Source organism: Pholcus phalangioides, unplaced genomic scaffold, assembly GCF_987345545.1.
Source record: "Pholcus phalangioides strain wild (caught in Gottingen) unplaced genomic scaffold, Ppha-v1.0 ptg000011l_1, whole genome shotgun sequence".
NCBI classification, from domain to species: domain Eukaryota; kingdom Metazoa; phylum Arthropoda; class Arachnida; order Araneae; family Pholcidae; genus Pholcus; species Pholcus phalangioides.
The window spans coordinates 9,629,944-9,652,679 of NW_028301604.1; the positions used below are offsets into that span (position 1 = coordinate 9,629,944).

At 34.2% G+C, this 22,736-nt stretch overlaps 2 protein-coding genes across 2 annotated transcripts; one reads left to right on the forward strand and one right to left on the reverse strand.

Annotated features, from left to right (window-relative positions):
* Nucleotides 1–1,968: 1,968 nt before the first annotated feature.
* On the reverse strand, nt 1,969–22,252 carry LOC149080023 (glycine receptor subunit alpha-2-like). The gene is made up of 8 exons (XM_089238589.1): nt 22,161–22,252; nt 19,810–19,892; nt 19,541–19,608; nt 16,937–17,163; nt 15,749–15,831; nt 12,146–12,268; nt 4,758–5,134; nt 1,969–2,154 (listed from the first exon to the last, which is right to left on the reverse strand). Exons 1-8 carry the CDS (start codon nt 22,250–22,252, stop codon nt 1,969–1,971), a joined length of 1,239 nt encoding a protein of 412 aa, XP_089094715.1.
* On the forward strand, nt 7,041–10,815 carry LOC149080024 (glutathione S-transferase class-mu 26 kDa isozyme 51-like). Its single transcript, XM_089238959.1, has 2 exons — nt 7,041–7,171; nt 9,667–10,815. Exon 2 carries the CDS (start codon nt 9,900–9,902, stop codon nt 10,551–10,553), a length of 654 nt encoding a protein of 217 aa, XP_089095085.1. The 5' UTR covers nt 7,041–7,171; nt 9,667–9,899; the 3' UTR covers nt 10,554–10,815.
* Nucleotides 22,253–22,736: the final 484 nt, after the last annotated feature.

Here is a 22,736-nt window from a genome sequence, read left to right on the forward strand (position 1 = left end):
CTCTTGAAACAATCCAGTTGTGCTTTTTTTTTTTTGCGCTTCCCGCGATGGACTATTTCACGAGTCATCATCTGAATAAGAGGTAGTAGAATTAGTTAAAAATAAACAGGGGCGCCTGCGAGCAAGTGGGATACGAGCCTGATAGCGGAAGAATTCAAATCGAGAGTGAGACGTTTTCTTTCAGCTTGTCATGACGTTTATCTCCAACATACCGTTCGATCGTCTTGCAACAGACTTCACTTTTATGCTACATAGCTTTTAAATGTATATTTGCTATTAAATATTTGTTTACGCGGAGAATAGATGTTAACAATCTTCGTAAAAGCAATAACTATGTCAATGCTTGTCTTACTGATTACTAGAGCCCGGAAGTTCAGGCAAAATGCCATAAATGCATTTTTTTTTGCCTATTTTCAAACTTTTTTGGTAAAAATGTCTTTTTTGAAATTTTCGTGCCATAAATGTCTATTTTAACATAGTTTTAAGTTTATTAGTGAATTTCAGAGGCCATAATCTGTAAAACGTGGATATTTTGGGCATTGAAAACTTCAAAAGAATTGCTCATCTTAAAATTTTCCAACTCTTAATATTAAGTACCGTCAGAAAGCCCACTTCTCCGCAGCCCCTTCCAGCTTTATTTAGACGCAACCAAGTGATCTGAGAGATTGATGTTGCCACGCATTAATTTTGCTTTGGCCGGATGGCGTTAGATGTGAATGATTTTTTTTTTCAGATGAACGCAGCCCGGTTAGAAAGGCAGAGGAAAATTAGAAATTTTTGTTTCCCAACTGCCTTCACATAATATGTCTTGCTCAGGCATTGGACAGCGTTGTATGTGCCAACACCTTCTATAGCAGAAAGCCTCCACGTGAAGCTTTGACGTCACTCAAGTCGTCCATTTCACCTGTAGGCATTGGATAAAGCAGGCTGACGTATGCGAAATATCTACCTTTTTTTGCAGCATCTTCAATGACTATAGGTGAAATTGGCGACTTCAGTGACGTCACGAGCTTCGCGGAGACTTTCTGCTATAGAAGGTGTTGGTATAGTGAACCGATGATTTTCCCAAGAGGTCTTGAATTGACGTCATGGTTCACACAAAGCGTAGTAGGAGCAGACAGGGCTGGCTATTACTAAACAACCTAGCTCCTAGCATTAAATGCACAACCATGGCTATTTATTAAACATACATAACTAGTATTCGATTAAATTGATAAGAGTCGCCCTCGGGGTGTGTGATAGATGCGCCCACACGGGGCCCCGCGTTTGAAGGAGTCCTGCATATGTGGTAAAATATAAAAAAAGTCACTTTTTTTTACAAAAATAAAACAAGATATCCATGTTTCAACTATAGAAATGATAATGATTATTCCAAATAATACAAGTCAACGAGTATTATTCGCTACTCGAGGAAGCCCCAGATTACTTTCTCTACCGAGTCTGCTAACATTTTATTTTGGACTCGAAATCAATTTAACTTGGATAATATGAAGTTATTATAAACTATAATTAAAACAATAGACGGATTAAATGAAATTGATTTTTTGGACCTTTACTACCTTTGTTTTTAGTTATTTTTCTTCCTTCCAAAAATTATAAATGACTTTTTTTAGTGCCTTTTTGCCTGCCTATTTCGACCGTTTTAAGTGCCTAAACTTCCGAGCTCTACTTCTTACTTTTACAGTTCGAGTCATAAACCGTGTCCACGCCGGCCGCGCTGCGCGATTCTGAGCTGTGCAAAACCGGTTTTGTAAGGAATGGCTACGCAAAATCAACCGTTAAAATAGCCCGCGCTGTATTTGCTAGTCACATCTCAAAACCGGTTTTACCAAGTAGTGGGTGTGGATATGGCTATATCAAAACATTTACAAAAAGTAAATGACTTTATTGATTTTGTGCATACAAACTAGCACTGTAAATTTCAAAACTATGATCAGGTTAATAAAAAAAGTTCACTGTTTTCCTTCATCACCTGGCATATATAGCCCAGTATAATGAACATTGGCTAATGAAAAGGCACGGAAATATCAATCGAGAGCCATAGTCAATATTATTTGGTGTAATACATGATACAAATCGATAACAATAGCCGACATTTATGGGTAAACTAGATGTCCATCCTCTATAAGGCTGCTGCCCATCGTTTGTATGCACCTAAAATTGAGAAAACATTTTTATGATCACAATAAAACATTTATTTAGAAAATTGACTGTAAGCAATGATGTTGAATTAAAAACTTATAATGAATATTTTCACTGAAACATTTGTGAAACATTTCATTTAATACCTATAGAAACGGGAAGGATTGAATTGAGAACGGGAAACGTGCGCTCTCGGTAATTACTGGAGAAAGCTCCCAATTTTCTAATTAATTTTATGTATTACGTGGAAGATATGCTGTATGATTGAACGTGTTGCACGCACCGAGTTATATTAGAATATTAATGAATTCTCGCTTCCATTGATGAGTACACAAAAATTAGTAATTAGACATCTCGATACAGAAGAGAAAATGAAATCCTGAATCATTTATTTGTTTGTAAGGTATTTTTTTTTGCCAAAAATACATTTGCTTATGAATTGTGTGTTATCAATATACAGTCGATCCCGCTTATAATGTTCCCGCTTAGAATGTTTCTCGCTTAGTACGTCTTATTTTCGTGGTCAACCCCAAGGCTGCAGTTATAGTGGAGCGAAGAGGTAAGCGGTACCAGAATTGCGACTAGGAAAAAAAAATGCATAGGGGAGGAGGATAGAGAAAAATACGTGAAATCGGACGTCAGAATTCGGGAAAATACAATAATCGCCAGGATAGAGAAAAATACTTGAAATCGGACGTCAAAATTCGGGAAAATTCAATAATCGCCAAAAATGATGCCAAAAGTAAACAAAGTCGCTAACTCGTGCTAAAATCACAGAAAAGTTGCCAATCGAGGAAAATGAAGTGCCACTTCTCAAATTGCAGTGAATGCAGAACATGACAAATATGTGAAATAAATATTCTTATCATTTTGCAGTCGTAATTACCGTAAAGTAATTTCTAAGTTGGGAAGATGACTTTTATTCTTTAAATCAACGATTAAAATTAAGTTGGCTTCGTTGGAAATACGTAAAAAAACGGGACATTCTTGCAAAAAAGTCGGGACAGCCAAAAAAAACTGGGACCGTTCCGGCAAATACGTCAGGGCCGTCTTTAGAGTATCGTGGGGTGGGTGGGGGGAACCCGGGCCAAGTCATTTTTCTGAGGCAAATTCTTGAAAATTTCAACCATCTCCTTTTTGTGAGGCCCCTCTTCTCTTGAGGCAACCGGGTCGTTCCCGGGTCAGCCCATGCCTTGAGATGGCACTGCGTACGGTCACCCTATGTATACGTAATAATTGGCAATTTCGTTGACAATTAGTAACATCGTTATCTAGAATCGGCAATTTCCAGAATTTCCAATTTGGCTTCAATTGCCAAAAAATTTATCCCAATTTCCCGTATTTTTCTCGCTAAGATAATGTTACCGTAATGATGATGAAATAACAATTTCATTTGAGATTGCATCTGATTATACTTTTTATTCCTTTGAAAGATCTTAGAAACATCAATCTTGGTTATTAGGGTCGGAACTAAAGCGTTCACGGAAACTTTGCTCCCGACATTTCGCCCGTAGCACGTGTCGTCCCCGGCACATTTGGCCCCCGGAAATTTCGCCTCGGTACATTTGGCCACAAGAGATTTCGCCCTGGACATTTTGCCTGCCCAGACCGTATGAGAGACCGTATGAATGATCGCTTGAGTGATGAAGTGAATTGGACATTTACTCCCTGACAATCACTCAATCACTCACTTGGCCACTCATACGGGCACTCACTTGATTACTCATACGGTCACTCGTTTGGTCATTCATACGGTCACTCGTTCGGTCATTCATACGATCACTCACTTGGTCGCTCATACGGTCAATCACTCGGTCACTCATTTGGTTACTCATACGGTCACTCCCTTGGTCACTCATAGTGAATCACTGTCACTCATTTGATCAATCCTATGGTCAGTCACTTGGTCACTCATATGGACAATCACTCAGTCACTCACTTTGGAACTCATACAAGCATTCACTTGGCCATTTACTTAGTCACTCATACAGTGAATCACTCGGTCACCCATGCGGTCACCCATGCGGTCACTTCCTTGGTCACTCATACGGTCAATCAATCAGTCACTCCCTTTGTTCACTCATACGGTCAATCAATCAGTCACTCCCTTGTTCACTCATACGGTCAATCACTCACTTGGACACTCATGCCGTCTCTTACTTGGTCACTCATGCACTACTACAGTCAATTTCACACTCACTTGGTCACTCATTTACTTATTTGGTTACTCACTCATACGTTCAGGGCAGGTGAAATGTCAGGCGCGAAATGTAACGGGGACGATACGTTCCAGGAGCGGAATGTAACGGGGCGAAACGTTCCAGAGGAGGAATGTCCATATCCCGAACTAGAGGGGGGCAGGGGCCAACTGTCCCTGGCGGCAATTTGAGGTGGAAACAAAGAAAACAATCATAAAATTGTCGAATTTTAAAGTTGTGGGGGAGGCAAAATCTTGTTTGCCCCGGGCGGCACAAATCATAGTTACGGCCCTGTTAGTTACAATGGCTTTCGTGAAATCTTCGATGCCGTTATAACCAAATTTGACAGCATTCGTGTAAAACCGACCACTGTATTGAAGATAAAAATTCAATTCAGTTGAAAAATAACAATATTACCTTATGGATGACTTGCACATCGTTAACGTTCAATGATGCATCTTGGGCATGTTTCTTCTTCAAACTGGTATGCAAAGCGATCACTACGGCATACTCGAGGAGACTCGCGAACACAAAAGCAATGCAACCCGACAACCAAACGTTGAGGGCTACGACGTACGAGACGTTCGGCAAACTAGCTTGGTATTGTTTAGTGACAATGGTGAGAAGACTGGTGACACCAAGTGTGACTCGGGCGGGAACAGCGTCGGGTGGTACCCAGAAAGTTAGCATAGACATGAATACTATCAGCGTAGTTGGAACATAAACGTTAGTGATGTAATATCCTGAACGACGGTCCATTTTTACTATTCCTCTCAGACAGGAAAACCGGAGAGCTGTGAAAAAAAACATCATTCGAATTAGAAAAATGTTTACAGTATGTATTGACCACATTAATCGTTTTATATTCGTTAAATTACAACTTCGGTGTGGAAATTAGAGAAATATTTTATGCGTCTTCTTTTTTCATGTGAAAATATTCACCCATATTCCTCTTCACTACTTTATCATACAGGGTGATTCAGAAAAGATGGGAGAAACTTTAAGAGGTGATAGTACACACCAATACAAACAATCGTCATCAAAGAATGCATGGTCTAACATGAAACGCAAACGCGCTAGCGCATTTCCAAACGGCCGCTCCGCAAACGTTAAAACGGCATTCCTGTTGAAATTAATCGGGACAAAAAGAACACCATGCATGCAAATGTAATCTGAGGAAGAAGAAACCGTCAGAATGCAAATCTGCGTCACTGTGAATAAAAGGCGCAGACTCAGTATTAGTAAAGTGCACCATTATCTCGTACGTTACAACTGTTAGAATGATTGCACGCTGGAATAACTTCACGGGGCTGGTGTCACCCCTTGCAACATGAATGACTACAAGCTATTTGGATACTTTTTTAATTGGAAGTGTGCCTTTAGGATCAATGGTACTTCAGTAAAATGCCATACGCCCTGTTACCTATGCACCAGGGCCGTCTTAAGAGCATCATGGGCCCCCGAGACAAGTGGTTTTTCCGAGGCCCTACTGGCAAATTCTAGAAAATTTCAACCAGATCTCACTTTTGTGAGTTCCCTTTTCTCTTGATGCCCCGAGCCGTGCCCGGGTGAGCCCATGCGTAAAAACGGCACTGCTATGCGCCCAGTATAAGTGCTGCCAGAGTACTACAGGATGAATTAACTTCGTATTTCAAGCTAATGCGTCCCTGAGGAGGGAAATGTGTGTGTTTCGTACTTTGATCTTTTAAAATATGGAAGCCTTGTTTTGAACTCGCGGTATAAATTTTTAAGGGTGATCAAGATCTCCACAATGTTAAGTTGACCTGATTTCCTGTTGAAAATACAGGAATTTGGTATCCCAAATTCTTTAAATTCGGGAAATCATCAATTGTTGCCAAATATTATGCCAAAAGTAAGCAAAATTGCGAATTATGACTGAAATCACTGAAAATTTGCCAAATGGCGGGAAATAGTAAATCGCAGTGAACTGAAATGTGCATTCGTAAAAAAAGATAAAACATGACAAACATATGAAATGAATATATATTATATTATATTTTTTAATCATGATTTTCTCATTCTTAATATAATTATCAAATTAGGAAATAATTCTAATTCTTGATTTCAGTTAAGAATTAAAAGTTACGTAAGATTCGTTGTGAGTACAAGAGAAAAACGGGACATTTTTTAAAAAACGCATGCCGAAAAGCTAATCGGAATGCTACAAGAATGCCATCTCATCCACCGATGGAAAAAGGGATTGTAAATGAAGAATTTATTTAAAGAATGCTGTAAAAAAACAAAGTTCTCGTGTAGTTCTCGTGTTTTCCTCTAACATCATACTAACTCAATAGCACCTAAATAGGCCGATTTTATTTAAACACATCACTTGCGCTCATACATTGCTTCATAAAAAATATTCGAAGTATGCTCCATCTTCTCTTAAAGTTCGCACCATGAGTTCAGAATCACCCTGTATATGTAAAAGATTTTCATTCCGTTTCTGAATTATGAAGCCATAGACGTAAGGAGTGCTACGTTTTCACATAACGATAAAAATGTCGTCCAGAACTACAATATATTGGTGTTCTTCTCTGCCAAGGCCGAACATACAATTTCGTTCAAGTTCTTGTTTCTGCATGGAATGACACCAAGGTTATGAGCAAGGTGTAAGTTTAGCCTTGGCCTTGCTGTGTAAGCGGTGCTGCCATCTCTGTACGAATAAAAATACGATCCATTATAGCTTCATATATAGACGTCGCGTGTATTCATTTACTTTTTTTTTTTCATATTAATGTACAAACATCATCATCCTGAAGGTCGAAACAATTTCCTTTTTTACTAGTTAATAAGCTGTGAAAAGGTTCGGGGTAAGCCTAAACGACACGTTCATTTTCATTTAAATTCTAAATTAACTTATACATTTATTTCATCATCTCATTTTTATGTAGACTTTGTGTCTTTTTTTTAGAAGGGTCTACGTAAATTTAGCATATTCTATATATATAAATCTACATTACTACACAACATCTTTAACACAATTTTCAAAAATTTAACTTGACTCTCCTACCGATATAAAATTCTTAATCGTTAAAAATATAATCGATATAAAATTCTTAATCCCTAAAATTCATGCAATCTTAGCGTTGGCATGTATTAACCTAAAAATGTTTCTAATATTTTTGATATTTTTCAGAAAGTATTTTTTGGCTGTTTTGTTATTAGAGAAATGCAATCTTGGAGAAATGGTCAAAGACTAACAACATTTTACTTTTCTATGTGAATGTAATGTGATCATATAGTTCGCGTAGCCTATGTCTAAGAGCGACCGTATGGATATTCTCTACATATTTCTTTATTGTTAATTTCTTAATGTTAGGTGATTTATCTTACTTCTTCTCTAACGAACAAAATTTGCATTGAAATTTTATAACTTGAATTATTAAATTTGCACACCCTAACAAAAGAAAAATCATAAACTTGTCTTTTCCAACTATGTTGTCTAACTTTTGTGGAAATGAGGAAGATTGTTTTTAAATTAATCAACTTTCCAACATAAAATATGGGAGTTTGATTGAGTCATGACAAATTTTAACGAATTTTTTGGGATATGAATCATACATTAGTATAAATAGTTTTGTTTGCATTTAAAACATGCAAATAGCAATTTAATTTATAGGACTTCAATGTCTTCTGTCCTTTATTACAGAGTTATAGTAATTTCCATAATTCTCACGTTTGCATTATCTGCGCACAATATAAAGTGACATTTTTTTGCATCGAAAAGAGCGCTATCGTAATTTTCTACGTATAATAAACACATGCGAGTTTCGCTACTTTGAGGGGAAAAAAATGTCATTCTATAATCCGCAGCGGTTTAACGTTATCATCAATAATGAAATCTTGAGGGATTGATGCTCACAAACGACGATTTTTTTCACTGCCATCTATGAAACAAATTGACTTTTGTGAATTATTTTTAAAAACTTTTATTTTAATTTTAATATATCAGAAAAAGTGTGGCAACCAAGGCGTAGCTGTCTATAATCCGTACCAAAGGAAATCCGATATGTTTTATTAAACGTGTAGGCCGCGGATTATAGGCAGGAAATTACGGTATAGTCAGGGATGTCTTTATCATGCTATAAATGCCTTTTCATTAATTCTGAAATTGTTCCTTTCATTTATTCTTAATTTTCATAGGTGCTGGAATTATCTCTATCGATTATTTTTCTTATTTTCGATCCATCGATTCTGAATTATTAGTTCGCAGAAAATTTCTTTCACTATGTTCCAATTTTAATTGGTTCTGAAAATATTTCTTTCATTAATTCAAAATTTCGTTCTGTACGCTTTCATTAATTTTGTTTGATTAATTCAAATTTAATTGTGTCTATACATTTTTGAACGAAAATTTTTCAGCATTCCTGTGTACTTTGTTATAATGTATGAATTTTTGGATGTCAACAATTCCCTCTTTCCCACAGAATACATAAAATCGGGGCTAAGGACACCGAATTATTAAGACGTCTCTGGTCCCACTATTATTTTCTCACCGGGCCCCGCGTCTGGCAAGGGCGTCCTTGCACAGACCTAAGATATTAAGCCTATCATATGATACGTCTGTGATTTTCACAAATATGTCTGCCTTTGTTAGACCAGATGAAATATTTTTAGCCGAATTTAAGTAACCTAAAATATATATATCTTTTGAAGCCCTCTTGAGCAGACTTTGCTTCGATATCAGTACCGCATTGTATGTGGGCAGTTATAATACATTATGTGATCAGTTATATTACATTCAAGAATTAAAATTATTGATTATGAAAAATACGGAAGCCGGAAGGATCCAAAAATGTTAGACAAAATACGAGAGTTTCCGGGAAATACGTCAGAACTTGTCACCATATTCCAAACACTTTTACTAAGAAGGTTCTTTAGGCAATTAACTAGAGGATTAATGGTTCAAGCTTCTTTCAAAGTTGTTCAATGAAACACTAGATAAAAATATCAAGTTGTATTAGAAAAAAAAAAGTTTTAAAATTATGAGACGAATGTTCTTATCGGCGCCTCATTTTTTTTAACGACATATTTTCTTTTCAAAAAAACCTTGAGATTAAACAAAAAGAGAAATTGAGAAATTTTTCGTGCAGGAAAACAATCGATTTAAAGGCAAAATAGAAACGTATTACTTGAAAATTCGTTTAGTCATTTTTTGTGGTAAAACGAGCTTTTTTTTACTGTTCTTGTGATTACTCAATACGCACGGACATTTGTATTACCGTATATGCAAAATTTATGGGTTTTTTTTCTGAAACAAGTAAGAGTGAAATAAAAATTCTTTTTATTTTGTCTTTGGCTTTAGGAAAAGAGTTGCAACCAACTTCTAGATTCGGAGGATAAAGAAAGGAAGTTACCTAAGTAACAGGAAATATAAAATGATTACTACTTGTTTTATTGACGCAAATAAGGCGGAGCTTATCTAAGCAACAATTTACGGAGTGATAAAGCCATAACTTGATCTTTCTGCAGCCATATATATAAAGTTCCGTCCGATCAATCTGTTACGGATCACGTTGTAACATAATCCTCATAGCTATGACTCCAACTCTCGGTTATTGGGATATCAGGGGGATCGCGGAACCTATCCGATATCTCCTCCATTACAAAGGGATTGAATTCGAGGACAAACGCTACTTGTCCTACGAATCCTGGACCAACGACAAGTTCAGCCTTGGATTGGACTTTCCCAATTTGCCGTACTACATCGATGGAGACCTTCGTATAAGTCAGAGTACAGCGATTTTGAGACATCTGGCCAGAAAACATGGTTTTGTTGGTACTACGGAGAAGGAAAGAGCTATTGAGGAGATGGTTGAGCAACAAATCGTGGATCTACGAATGGCCCTCATCCGCACTGCATATGGTGAAAATTTTGAATCTGGAAAAGCTGAGATGATGAAGACGGTGCCAACCATGCTGAAAAACTTGTCGAATTTCCTGGGTAAGAAGAAATTCCTCACTGGAAATAAGATAAGCTACGTTGACTTCATGGCTTACGACACTTTCGATTTCTTTGAGCTTCTAGATTCATCGTTGTACAAAGATCTACCAACAATCAAAACTTATATGAAGCATTTTGAGAACATTCCCGAGTTGCAGAAGTATTTTAAATCCGGTGTCTACAAGAGATGGCCCATCTTCGGCCCCGTCGCTAAATTTGGTGGTGAAGGCGAAGAACCAAAGAAGTAAAGGACAGTGCACAAGTTCGTTTCACGCCAACTGTACTTTGATTTGAAAATATCTTGTAAAATGAATGTCGAGATGCGAACTGTCATCAAGATCTTGTTTACCCTGGTTCTGGATTGTGATTATAAAAGTGTGACGTGTTACAACTGAGGTAATTTTTATATTTTAAAAAATAGTGAACTCTAAAAATATAGGGAACGTTCAAATCTATGGATGATCTATAACCGAATTTCTTACACATTAAAAAAATTGCTTTTCTACCGGATATTAATTTTCTGTTTACCCGTTGCAGTGTCTTGAATATTAAATCTACTAAAGTTATATTGACTAATTTCTTATATTTGTTCTCATTCGTGGTGATAGCTTAGTGTCATCCATTGTCTCAGTACAATAATCATCGGAATCTGCTTTTAAATTGTAGGTACCTGTCTAGTTAATCTTCCTATACGTAAAAATGACGGTGGGGAGAAAACACAAATTAATTGAATATTTACATTGCCTCTCTAACTTGAAGGATATTTAGGTACTTTATGAATGTACTAATGACGATGGGAGAGTTTTCTTCGCTCTCATCTCAATCACTGCTAAAACATTAATTACATATTCTTAGTTGCAAAATAAACAAATATGAATTGTATCTTTATGTATACTTCAAAAAAGTATGTTGTATGTTTATTTGAATATAGTTTTATATGGTGCGTTTCATCGAGGGAATATAAACTTTAAGGTTCAGATTAAAACTAAAGTAAAATATGAAAAGTAATCAAAATGATTATTAGGAGAAATACAAAAATTAATTTTTATACTACTCCAGTAAAAAAATATGTTCATTAGCAAAACTTGCACTCCTATTTTATATCAATTAAAATTTAACCTGTAGCAATTTGAATGAAAATTCACTGAATATGGTGATTGAAATTCTTCCCTATCATATTCCTTGATTTTTCTCCCTTATTTACGTGTTGAAATAAATCTAAAAAAATTTCAAAACACTGAAAATACGAGAAAAGTGGCAGAAAATCCGAATTTCAATCACTGATGTGCCTCATGAATTTCCTTCAGTTTAGAGAGGCAAAAATTTGAATATTGATCGGCGATTTTTCGAGAGAATGGGGTGTAAAATTTTCAATTTTTATATTCCCCTGATAATTGTTAAGAGGTTCAGCCATTAGAGCGAAATTATTTTATATATAATTTTCTGATAACTTTTTATATTTTACTTGAATTTGGCAAAATTAAAAAAAAATCATTTTTCGGGAAAACAAAAAAAAAATGTTTTTTTGTTGCAATCCTATTGATTGCTATAATTTTTTGTGTCAGTACTGCAGGATGATAAATACCATTATTTTGAACTAGTTGTATGACTAAAAACAATGATGTTTTTAAGTGATGCTACTATTGCAGACCCTTGAACAATATTTATTATAGAAAACATAACTGAACCCATATCCCATGGATAATATACTTACCCCAAGTAAATAAATAAATAATATAAATATTAATAATTAATTAATTAATTAATTAATTAAATTAATAATAAATTTATGTATAAATAAATAATATAACATTAAATAATACCCATAACCATATCCTACCTTCATTGCATAAACCACTGTCGACGTTCACTATTTCAAATTGAGGCAATACAATCTTTTCACCTTTTGTAATGTTACGTATGTCATCCCACAGTAATTCCATCTCGTCGGCAGTGTGAGCAACTATGGAAGTAAATACATCAAATCAGTCAAAATTAACCAGCTATGTATTTCTACTATTAAGTTAGATGATTGCTAAAAGTTCTTCATTAATTCAATTATGAACTGTGAAATAATAAGACTTCCTTATTAAATGTTTAGTCATGATAAATTTATGAAATATTTAAATTAATCTTTTTGATTGCGTGAATTTATTAAAACTCATTTGAGAAATAAATTTTTAAAATACTCGAAAAATATGAAGCTAATTATGCGGCGCTGTTGACCGTTTTTTGGGATTTTCACAAATCTATTTAATTTTAGAGAGCTTGCCATAAAATGTTTCTTTTGTCTTGTCGAACAGAATTGCCAACTTGGTTTTTTTCCCAACTAAATCTGGCTTTTTTTAGGCTATTTAGTTGACTGGAGACTATAAATTTTGGTTCTGTCTTCTAAAACTCAATTTGAAACTGAAATCATCAGTTTTCGTTGAACCATAGAGCCCTAAGATAATCTGATTGATGGATATAGATAGACAGGTTTCAAACATAAATACAACGTTGCATCAGAAAAGTTGAAATTCCTTCGGAAAAAATACGAAAATCTCCCCGTCAATAAAATTCGTGTTGGTATGAGATAAGAAAGACATTCTTGGGATCAACTGCATCCGAGTATGAGAAATTCCATCGCAAGAGGAAACAAAATGTGCCTTTATGAAAAGTTAGACGGTAGTTTCGGGAAAATTGTTGTCCTTGCAAGATAAAATCAAATGAAATACGAGACAGGAAGTTTTTAGAGTTTTCCCACATTTTCTACGGACCAAATAGTTTGCAGCAAGGAAGCCCTGTGTTGTATCGCCCCCTCGGATTCTTCTTTGACACTTGTCCTTTTCTGATAATAGATCTTATTACTCGCCTTTAACACTAAGCAGACCATGTTTCTTGTTGTTTTTCTTTTCTGTTCGTCGTGGGATTCCTATAGTGATCTTTCCAGGACTGAAAGGAAAAGAAAATACCGACATCCGACGTTTGGTCCACTTCAACTATGAGTCTGTGGAGAAAAACTATTCTCTTTCAGTTTTTTATTTTCTTTCATTGCAGCGGTGATCCATAAAAAAATGAACAAAACAAAAGATTTTTGTTTGGCTGTGAAGGTGGAAATTTTTGTTTAAAGGGGTCTCCTACCGTTTAATATGGTAAAAAGATTTTTATGTAGAAATAATATTAAAAATATTATTTATTCATTGATTTATTTCAAATATCTATCACATATTTGATTGCGTGTGTGCTATTCTACGCCAGTACAAAATTTTACATATCTCTAATACATAATTTTTTTAGAAATTTTTAAAAATATGCATTAAATATGCATGCGGCTTGCGCGCATGATAAAATTGCATGAAATCACAATATAATTCAATAAAAAATGATTCAAAATAGAGAAACTGTTCAGTTCATAAAATGATGAAAAAGATTGAGATTTTATCGACTCAATCATATTCAAAATTAAATTTTTAATTTCTTTGAAAATTAAAGAAAAACTTTATAACCCAATAAATAGATCTCAAATCTTTTTCGTCATTTTATGAACTGAACAGTTTCCTTTATTTTTAATCGATTTTTATTCAATTTCATTGTCATATTATGTTATCATGCGCGCAAGCTGTTTTTAATTTTTTTTGTTGAAAATTTGTAAAATATCACATATTAGAGATATGTAAAATTTTGCACACTGGGGGTACACACAACCAAATATATGTGGTAAAAATTTGAAATAAATCAATGGATAAATAATATTTTTAACATTTCTACATAAATTTTTTTACCATGTTAAAAGGTAGGAGACCCCTTAAGAGATTTCCACGTGATTTGAGAAAGAAATCAAACACATTCAAAATCTTTGCAGTGGTTTTTCTGCTAATTATAGCCAAACTCGGTTATAACGACCTCGTTGTGAAGACACCTCGGCAAAATCGTCAATAACTGGCAGTCGCGACTGATTCCCATAGAACAGCGGTTCTCAACCGGTGCTCCGCGGAGCGCTTGGGGCTCCTTGTGCACTCTCCAGGGGCTCCGCGGCCGCTCGAAGAAAAATTTAAAAAAATGATTGTAAATATTTTTAAATAGTAAAAATAAATCAGAGACTTTGATGAATAATTAAAAAATTAACCTACGGGGCTCCGCCATAGAATTTTTTCACTTGAAAGGGCTCCGCTAGTCAAAAAAGGTTGAGAACCGCTGCCATAGAAAATAATATTAATGAGCCTTGCTTATAACGTCGATGAAAAGGAGCCCACCTCGGGACATAACGACATATTTTTCGTCATTTTTGCTTCCGTTTTAGGGTTTTCCCAAGGAATTCTTAGAATTAGAGAAAAGTACGTTATGGAAATACTAGTCCGTTGTTCTGCTATAACTAACACACTAAAAATATGATCTATTACATATTTGACGCTCCGACTTAATTATTGACATTCCCACATTTTCGCCCTTCCCGAATTGTCAAAAAAGCGTATATTTTAATTCATAATTCTTCACTAGAGAATCAGGGATGAAGGTTATTTGTATAATTTATAAATTTTGTTATAATGAGTATGACTATATAATTACAAATATTTATCTAAACAATTTTACATGTTTTTCAATTTTAATGAAATACATTTTAAATCACTATAGATAGGCTATAACAATGGTTCTCAACCTTTGGAAGCCTGCGGCCCGGTTGATTTCTTTATGTGAGGGGAAGGCCCAGTCATACACACGACTAATAGGAATAAATGGGGAAAAATGAGACAGTGGGAATTATTCACAGCCCGGTTTGACTGATGTCAGGGCCCGGCGGTTGCGAAACACTGGGCTATAGCAATACCTTCTAAAGCAGAGGAAGCTTGCTCTAGAAGGTGTTGGCTATAGCACCGTATTTCCCGCCAAAGCTAAGCAATATTTGCCAACTTCTCCCCACTACCGACAGCATTTTTGGCAAGAATAGACCATATAACTGACGTCTCATCGCAATGTCCCGTATTTTTCTCGATTAAATATGGTCATCCTAAGTATAATGATATGACTTAGTACGAATTTTTTTATTGCATCTGATTTTATATATATATATATATATTCCCCCCCCCCCCCCCACAAAATTGCCTTGTAATGGAAGTTAATCAATGAAGTGTAGCCAATCACGTAAAGTTTGTATTCTGTTCATTGATATCGGCGATAAGTTGTAATTTTTATCAGCAAGTAACATAAAAGAGTGGGTGTGAGGAATTCGCATCACCACTCAGATAGCCATTGTTTGATGTTTCTGATGCGTCAAACACAGACAACTATAATGAAAACCTGAGACAATCATACCGAATAGTGAAGATAACAATAGTAAATTATATCAGTACAACATATATCATACCTATCACACACCGGTAATCTTTTTTATTGTCTCTTTAAAATCTGTGGACAACAGACTTAAGTTCTATTCAAAATAATATAATTATCAGCTAAAACTTACGACTCATGATAACCATGTCGCAATCTTGCGTGTCGTGGGGAAACCTCTTGAGGTCCATGTGGCAGCTAAATTCAATTGAAATTCTGAAATGGAAATTAAAAATGCCGCCACATTGTTTTTCATTCTCATTTCTTTTTTTTTTATTATTAAAATAAAAATTTTAACCATAAACACTACTCAAAAGTGTCTTGAAATTACACGACGGTTAATAAGGGATTTTCACAGGAATTATATTATGAGAAAATTTTCAGCTATTTTTTCAGAAGAAAATTCATTGTAAATGCACTGATATTTTAAGCATTTGTTTAGGTAGTACTTCGCATGGAAATACCATTCTTTGGGGTTAAAAGAGTCATAATTCTTTTTAACAGCAGAATCTGAGATGGATCTTCACAAAAATAACCTATCCGATGTTTGGTTAGAGAAGTCTGGCCGTTCCAGAAGCTGGTTCAGTGTAATATTTATCGCTTTCGAATGTCTTGCATATTCAAAAATCGTGGGTATGACGTTGAAAATTATTTACGACGAGCTTTAGAGGTCTTTCCGTCCACTGAACGCACAATAATATATATATACATATGGTTTTCAGAGATTTATGTTAACTCGAGACTGGTTTAAAAATAGAAAAAATTCATGGTCTGTTTACGATACATATTTCCTATTCTGATTTGTTTGCGTTTTAACTGGCCTTTCCAAATTTTTGTAGTTTTTTAAAAAGCAAAATTGTAACCGATTAACAAAATTTTTTTGGATAATGGATCGTACAAATGAAAACATCCAATGAAAAGAAAAAGTTATCCAATGATATTCACCAAAATAACATAAATAAATAAATTTTTATTTTCGTGCTGAAATGCAATTTATCAGGCAAATAAATTTTGAATACGTTATGGTCAGTCTATTTATCTATATCCTTACGATTTTTAATTCATACGCATATACGCCTATAAAATTAACCGAAATATATATGATATTAAATGACGATTCGATGAAAAATTTAAATTCGGCTGTAAAACAGATTATTATATTGCCATGTTAAAGTAATTATTAAGGCTCGGATTTTTATGCCCCCCTAAAGATGAAACGTCGTTGCTGATCGGTAAATTCAGGTTTTTTTTAACCCATCAGTAACGACGTTTCATCTTTAGAGCATAAAAATCCGAGCCCTAGTAATTATTAATCACTAACCTGGCAGTGAACTGAATTGTCTTATTTTGAAACAACCAGAGATACATGTTTGGAATGATGGTATCTTGTACATGGCCTTCGATTGAATTTTCAAAAAAAATATCTGGCATCCATATATATTTTCTCCATTCGAGATCCAAGACAACTTTATTATCCACTATAGCAATAGGGTAGACCAGCCTGCTGTCCACCCAACGCTTTGTCAGCATCAGATCGAACCGAATGGACTGAGAAAAAAAAAAACAGATTACGATGCACAAACATTTATATAACAAAAATTATCATATTTTTCTTTCTTTAAGTATTTGAAACTACAGTAAAACCTCCTGTGTACGGGAGCAATCAAAATTTTTATTGGTGCATATTTGAAGATAATGTGCCATATATCTAAGAAAATGAATGTGAGAGAGTTCTATGACCAAAGAAATAGTAAAAATAATTTGTGAGCAAATTTGGCTAGATATATCAAAAATTGTCTGAAACAAGCAAGTTTCTACAATATTAGATAAAACTCTGCGGAGATATTCATTCATATCCGAAATTGTTTTAACCCTCTCACCGGCATCAACGAGATATCTCGTATTCTTAAAAGATCTTTATTGTGCAATAACAAGATATTTTGTACCAGATATTTTGTAAAACTGATTTCTCAACGTAACGCATTTTCCTATTTCTCTTTGCATCTGCTGAAAATAGGAAGAAAGTGTACTTCATAAAAAGACATATCATTCTACAAGGGTATAGCGAGGGATTTTTCCAATAAATTTTTTTTGGAAACGTTAGGTAATTTAAAGCATCAAGATTGAGGGTATGGTGAGCCATCGTGGTAAAAGAGTTCGATTCAATACGGAACGCTCATTTTCAGTAGACCTCATGTGACACGTCGTTCACAAAGAGAGTAATCTTGATATGACCTTGTACCGCAATAAATACAGCGTCTGCCTGTCCCAGTCTCTGCGCAAATACCATAAATAACGCAAGACAAGATCTTGTGCAGTAAATCACTGAAAATCACCAGATTTCTTCCGTTAATAAACGCCTTGTATATGTATGAAGATACCGATAACACGTGGAATATCCGACTTTTATCGATTCTGTGTAGGAACATTCCAGTAATGAACTGTAAATCGGATTTCTAATTTGTTTAGATGAAATGGCCGACTTTAGTACAACAATTACGATAATTAATAACATCTAGTGATGATTCGAAAGCTTTAAAAAAATGGTATCACCAGATTCGACCTTGAACTGTTATCTACATATGTTTTGTCGAGTTAAAAGGTCATACATTCAAAAACCCAGAGATCGTTTCCGCTGAAAAAGACTCCAAAAGAAAACGGGTGACTTTTATTGAGTTTTTTCCTCCATTGCAGACATTTCTGTCTCTATTGCTTTTTCTTTGCTTCTCGTTAACCTCTAGTAGTGAGCCAAGACAGATCTCCGACGAACTCAGGAAACGGATGATTCAACCAGTTTATGAAGCACAAAAGCCCGTTACATTTTTCATCGTTCCTTTCCTTTTTACAGCTCCAAATTGGTCATCGCGCGTCTTTGCCTCATTCTAGTGACATACATATTATTCTTCCAGAACGTTTGATCACATATTTTTTTTTATTTCCAGACGTTCATGCTGTTCAGTGCTACGAGAGAGAAGTTATTTTTTTTTCTTTGAAACACAATCAACTCCTGTTCTTGTCAACGGTTTTGGTATTTGAAATATAGAATCGTGGCTTTGTGATGCCTACAAATGTCTCGAACAAGTGTGGTTTTTATAGTTTCAAAGTCGATAAATAGAAAATTTGAACTCGTAAATTTATAAGAAACAATCCTCACAATTGTAATACATGAACTGGACACTAAAATAAACGGAGACGGTTTATTCGTAATTTATTGCGTTATGGGTGACATCAAATTCATTTTTAGCTATTCCAATCAGAGTTTGAATCTCCTACAATTTTATTATGTTCTTCGCGAAATCTTCCTTTGTTTTATTTTTGTTAAAAAAATCATAATAAAAATATTACTGCCTTGCCATATCATGGCCTCGAGTGATTTATCAATTTCAATCAGCTATATTACAAAAAAACCAAACAAATTATTTATGTTTATTGGGATTGGAGAGCGGTACTGAGCAACAATAATCGCACTTATTGAATTATTTCGTAACCTACAGCTTCGGTGATATGTCTGTTTGTTTTGGCCAAACTGTTTACCAAGATAAATCAATTATATAAAGAAAAAATATCATAATAATGGTAATACAATAGAAGAAATATCAATATATAATGCTTTGATATTCTAAAGTACACTCTTGTTATGGCTTTTTCGATTTCATTTGAAGTATGAGTATTTTCAGCTTCGAGTAAATAGATAGAATATAGATAGAGTACACATCTTAAAAGATTCATCTATTTAATCGATCAGCAGATAACAGTGAAACATTCACTCGAATTTTTAAATATTGTCCCTCGTTGATGAGAAAAAAAAATAATTCTTCAATCAAGGGAGGAAAATTCCTTTTATGCTCATGTCGTCATAATAATAAATACAGTGTGTCATGTATTATACAATATTACTTGTTGCTTAATAGAATGACTTTCATACCATTTCTGAGACATCGACGTTTCGTACATTCATTATAACGATAGACAATGAAACTCGTGCTGGACCATCTGAAATAAAAGAGCTTGTTAATCACCATTAATGTACAGGTTGGTATTTTTTCCTATGATTATTAATTTTACTCTTGAAATCTAAGGTAATTATTTCCATTTAAATAATGAGAAACATCTTGCAATGTCAAAGAGTAATAACTGGAACAGACCATCACTTGATGTTCAGAAAAATTTAATACTTTGGTTAATGTTACAAACCTCCGATTCTCGGTGTCTGCAAATTGTCGTAGTCTGGTGGTATTATATCACTCATTTTCAACGGTTTTCTTGAAACATTTTGCCTGCAAGTAAATGTACATTTCTATAAACAAAATTTTTGTTTGAAATTAAGCGAAATTTAAAAGATTTACGAAGACACATGCAATTAAGCGATGTAAGCAGGGCCGCCCTACCAGGTGAGTCTCACCGATTTCGGGGGAACCAAATATGTTTAAGAGAGAGAGAGAAGCCCCCCTTCCCCGATTATATATATTTTGTAGGGAAGAGGAATGAGCATCTATTTCGGAATATACAGGATTGCTGAGAGAAATATCAATATAGAAAAAAAATTTAAACACAAAATCAAATATAACACAAAAATTAATGAAAATTCAGCACTGGAGATAATTTTTAACTGATGGGAGAAACAATTCTCGAAACAGATGGAAATTTTAGAAGTGATGAATTAGAAATAATTGAAAGAAATAATTCCAGCACCAAAGAAAATTCAGAATTAATTACAAGAATAATTCCAGAATCGATGAAAACCAGGAATTAATGAAATTAATGATTCCATAATTGATGAACATTCGAAATTAAAGGAAAATAATTCCAGAATTTATGAAAGAAATGAGTTCAGAATCAATGAAATTTCGGATTAATGAAAGGAAAAAAAACCTAGTATTAATAAAATTCAGAATTAACGGAAGAAAAATTCCAGAATCGATGGAAACCAGGAATTAATGAAATTAATGATTCCATAATTGAGGAACATTCGAAATTAAAGGAAAATAATTCCAGAATTTATGAAAGAAATGAGTTCAGAATCAATGAAATTTCGGATTAATGAAAGAAAAAAAAACCTAGAATTAATAAAATTCAGAATTAACGGAAGAAAAATTCCAGAATCGATGAAAACTCAGAATTAATGAAAGAAATAATTGAATATATAATTTCGTTAATTCTGAGTTTTCATCAATTCCAGAGTTATTTTTAACGATTTCACAATTAATGAAAATTCAAAATTTAGGAGAAAACAATTTCAGAATCGATGAAAACCTCTAATATAATTTACCGTGAATGCGGGGCCTCACAAAGCGTGGGGCCCGGTACGCCTGCCGCACATTCCTAAGGGCGGCTCTGGACGCAAGTACAGAGTATTAAATGATTTTTATGACAGTGGGGTTTTTTTTCTTTATACGTTTCGATAAAAAATAACTCGATAAAATAAATAAAAATAAGTCTAGGTACGAATACTCGATTTGCGTTGGAAATTGATGTTGATTAATGAGAATGCCGATGGCAGTCACTTTTGTGAGATCAATATGTACAAATACTTGGATGGCATACATTGCGTGACTCATGCATGCTCATCGAAAAACGTTTTCTCAAAGAGCCCGATTTTGCTCTTGGTCTATTTTTGTCATGAAGAAATAAATTACAAGCTTTTTTTTCAATCTTAGAGCGGGAAAGTTAAAAAAGAGAAATATTACAATTGATTTATGACTCAGTTTTGAGATACTTTTTTTGAAGTGAGCCTGCCTGAGAGATCTTAGAAAACAAATTTCAAGATTTGGGGAAATTTCGACATTTTTATGTGATACTCATTTATTTTCTTATACATAACAATCTATACGATATTTAATTTTTTTCCCGACACAGTGGTGATTCTACACATTGATATTAGGAAGAATAAGTTTGTCTCAGACACACAACGAAAAGGTTTCCGGTTATGAAAAATAAATTATATAGAAGATGTGAAACGTAGTATATAAAATAACAATACACAGTAGTATTATGCAAAATACATAATTAACTAATATGTAATATACAGGGTCTTTATAATTAAAGTCACACTTTGAAATGACCATAAAAGGGAAACTACTGGACAAAATGTTATCAAACTTGGTAATAGTTTATAGGAGGTCATGGGATTCAATTTTCCGCAAAAAAAAAAAAAAAAAAAAATTCAAAACTTATCAAATTAGAAAATTCAGTTAGAAAATTCAGTTAGAGTAATTATAATCGATTTACTTATACAGGCGAATATCTATAGCATTTATTTAACCGTTCACGATCCAGGCTCAATTGACATTGACTATTGTCAATTTAAGCTATCGAATTGGATATTTACATCAATAGTTTCAGTGGTAGAAATTATTCTGTATTGCAAGAATAATAATATGATGCTCAACAAGCCATGGAGATTGGGGCAGGGTGCTTTCAAAATATTTATAATTGTAATCTCTGATTTTCAAGAATGTTGCGAACGCATAAAGTTTAGCGATCCCTGTCATATATATGATTTATATAAGAATTATTCATCTTAAAATACATACATAATTACTTACCCCTTTTTTTGAGTATCTGTAGATTTCGGTATTCCGCTTAGCGTTGTAGCGATCAAGATAGCTATGATTGAAATGCACTGTTTGGAGTGCATGCTGTTTTTCTTTCATTAACGGCACAACACCATGTGTACTTGATAGAAGTTCACGATACCTAAAATATGCGACATCAATGCGAAATGTGTTCGTCTTAAAATTAATTTCATGGTGAATCTTTTCCGATTTTCTTGACTGATATCAACAGTTAAATTTTGAAATTTTATCTGTGAATGGAATTGAAGCATTTAAAACCTCATTACTATTTTAACATTTGAAAAAAAAAGAATGTGAAATTCAAATATTTGTTCAAACACTTGACGCTTTGATAACAAATTCGCTGGTAAAGGAACAATATGGAAATAACAATACGAATAGAACTATTATGACACGCATGAAATTGTTATTTATAGCGTCTTGTCTCATTAGCCTCACGACTCAATATTAAATAAAATTACTTGGACTTATCTAATTGGACAATGATAAATGATTGTGATAGTGAGATTCTAGAATATACAGTATTGGAAAGATATTCATTGTAAT

Bases quoted from the DNA above. Each gene is read 5' to 3' on its own strand.
- LOC149080024 (XM_089238959.1), top strand. From the start codon at position 9,900: ATGACTCCAACTCTCGGTTATTGGGATATCAGGGGGATCGCGGAACCT.
- LOC149080023 (XM_089238589.1), bottom strand. From the start codon at position 22,252: ATGCACTCCAAACAGTGCATTTCAATCATAGCTATCTTGATCGCTACA. The intron at 19,609-19,809 runs GTTTGTAACATT...CTTTTATTTCAG, and splicing joins GCAGACACCGAGAATCGGAG to ATGGTCCAGCACGAGTTTCA. The intron at 15,832-16,936 runs GTTAGTGATTAA...TTTCCATTTCAG, and splicing joins ACAATTCAGTTCACTGCCAG to AATTTCAATTGAATTTAGCT.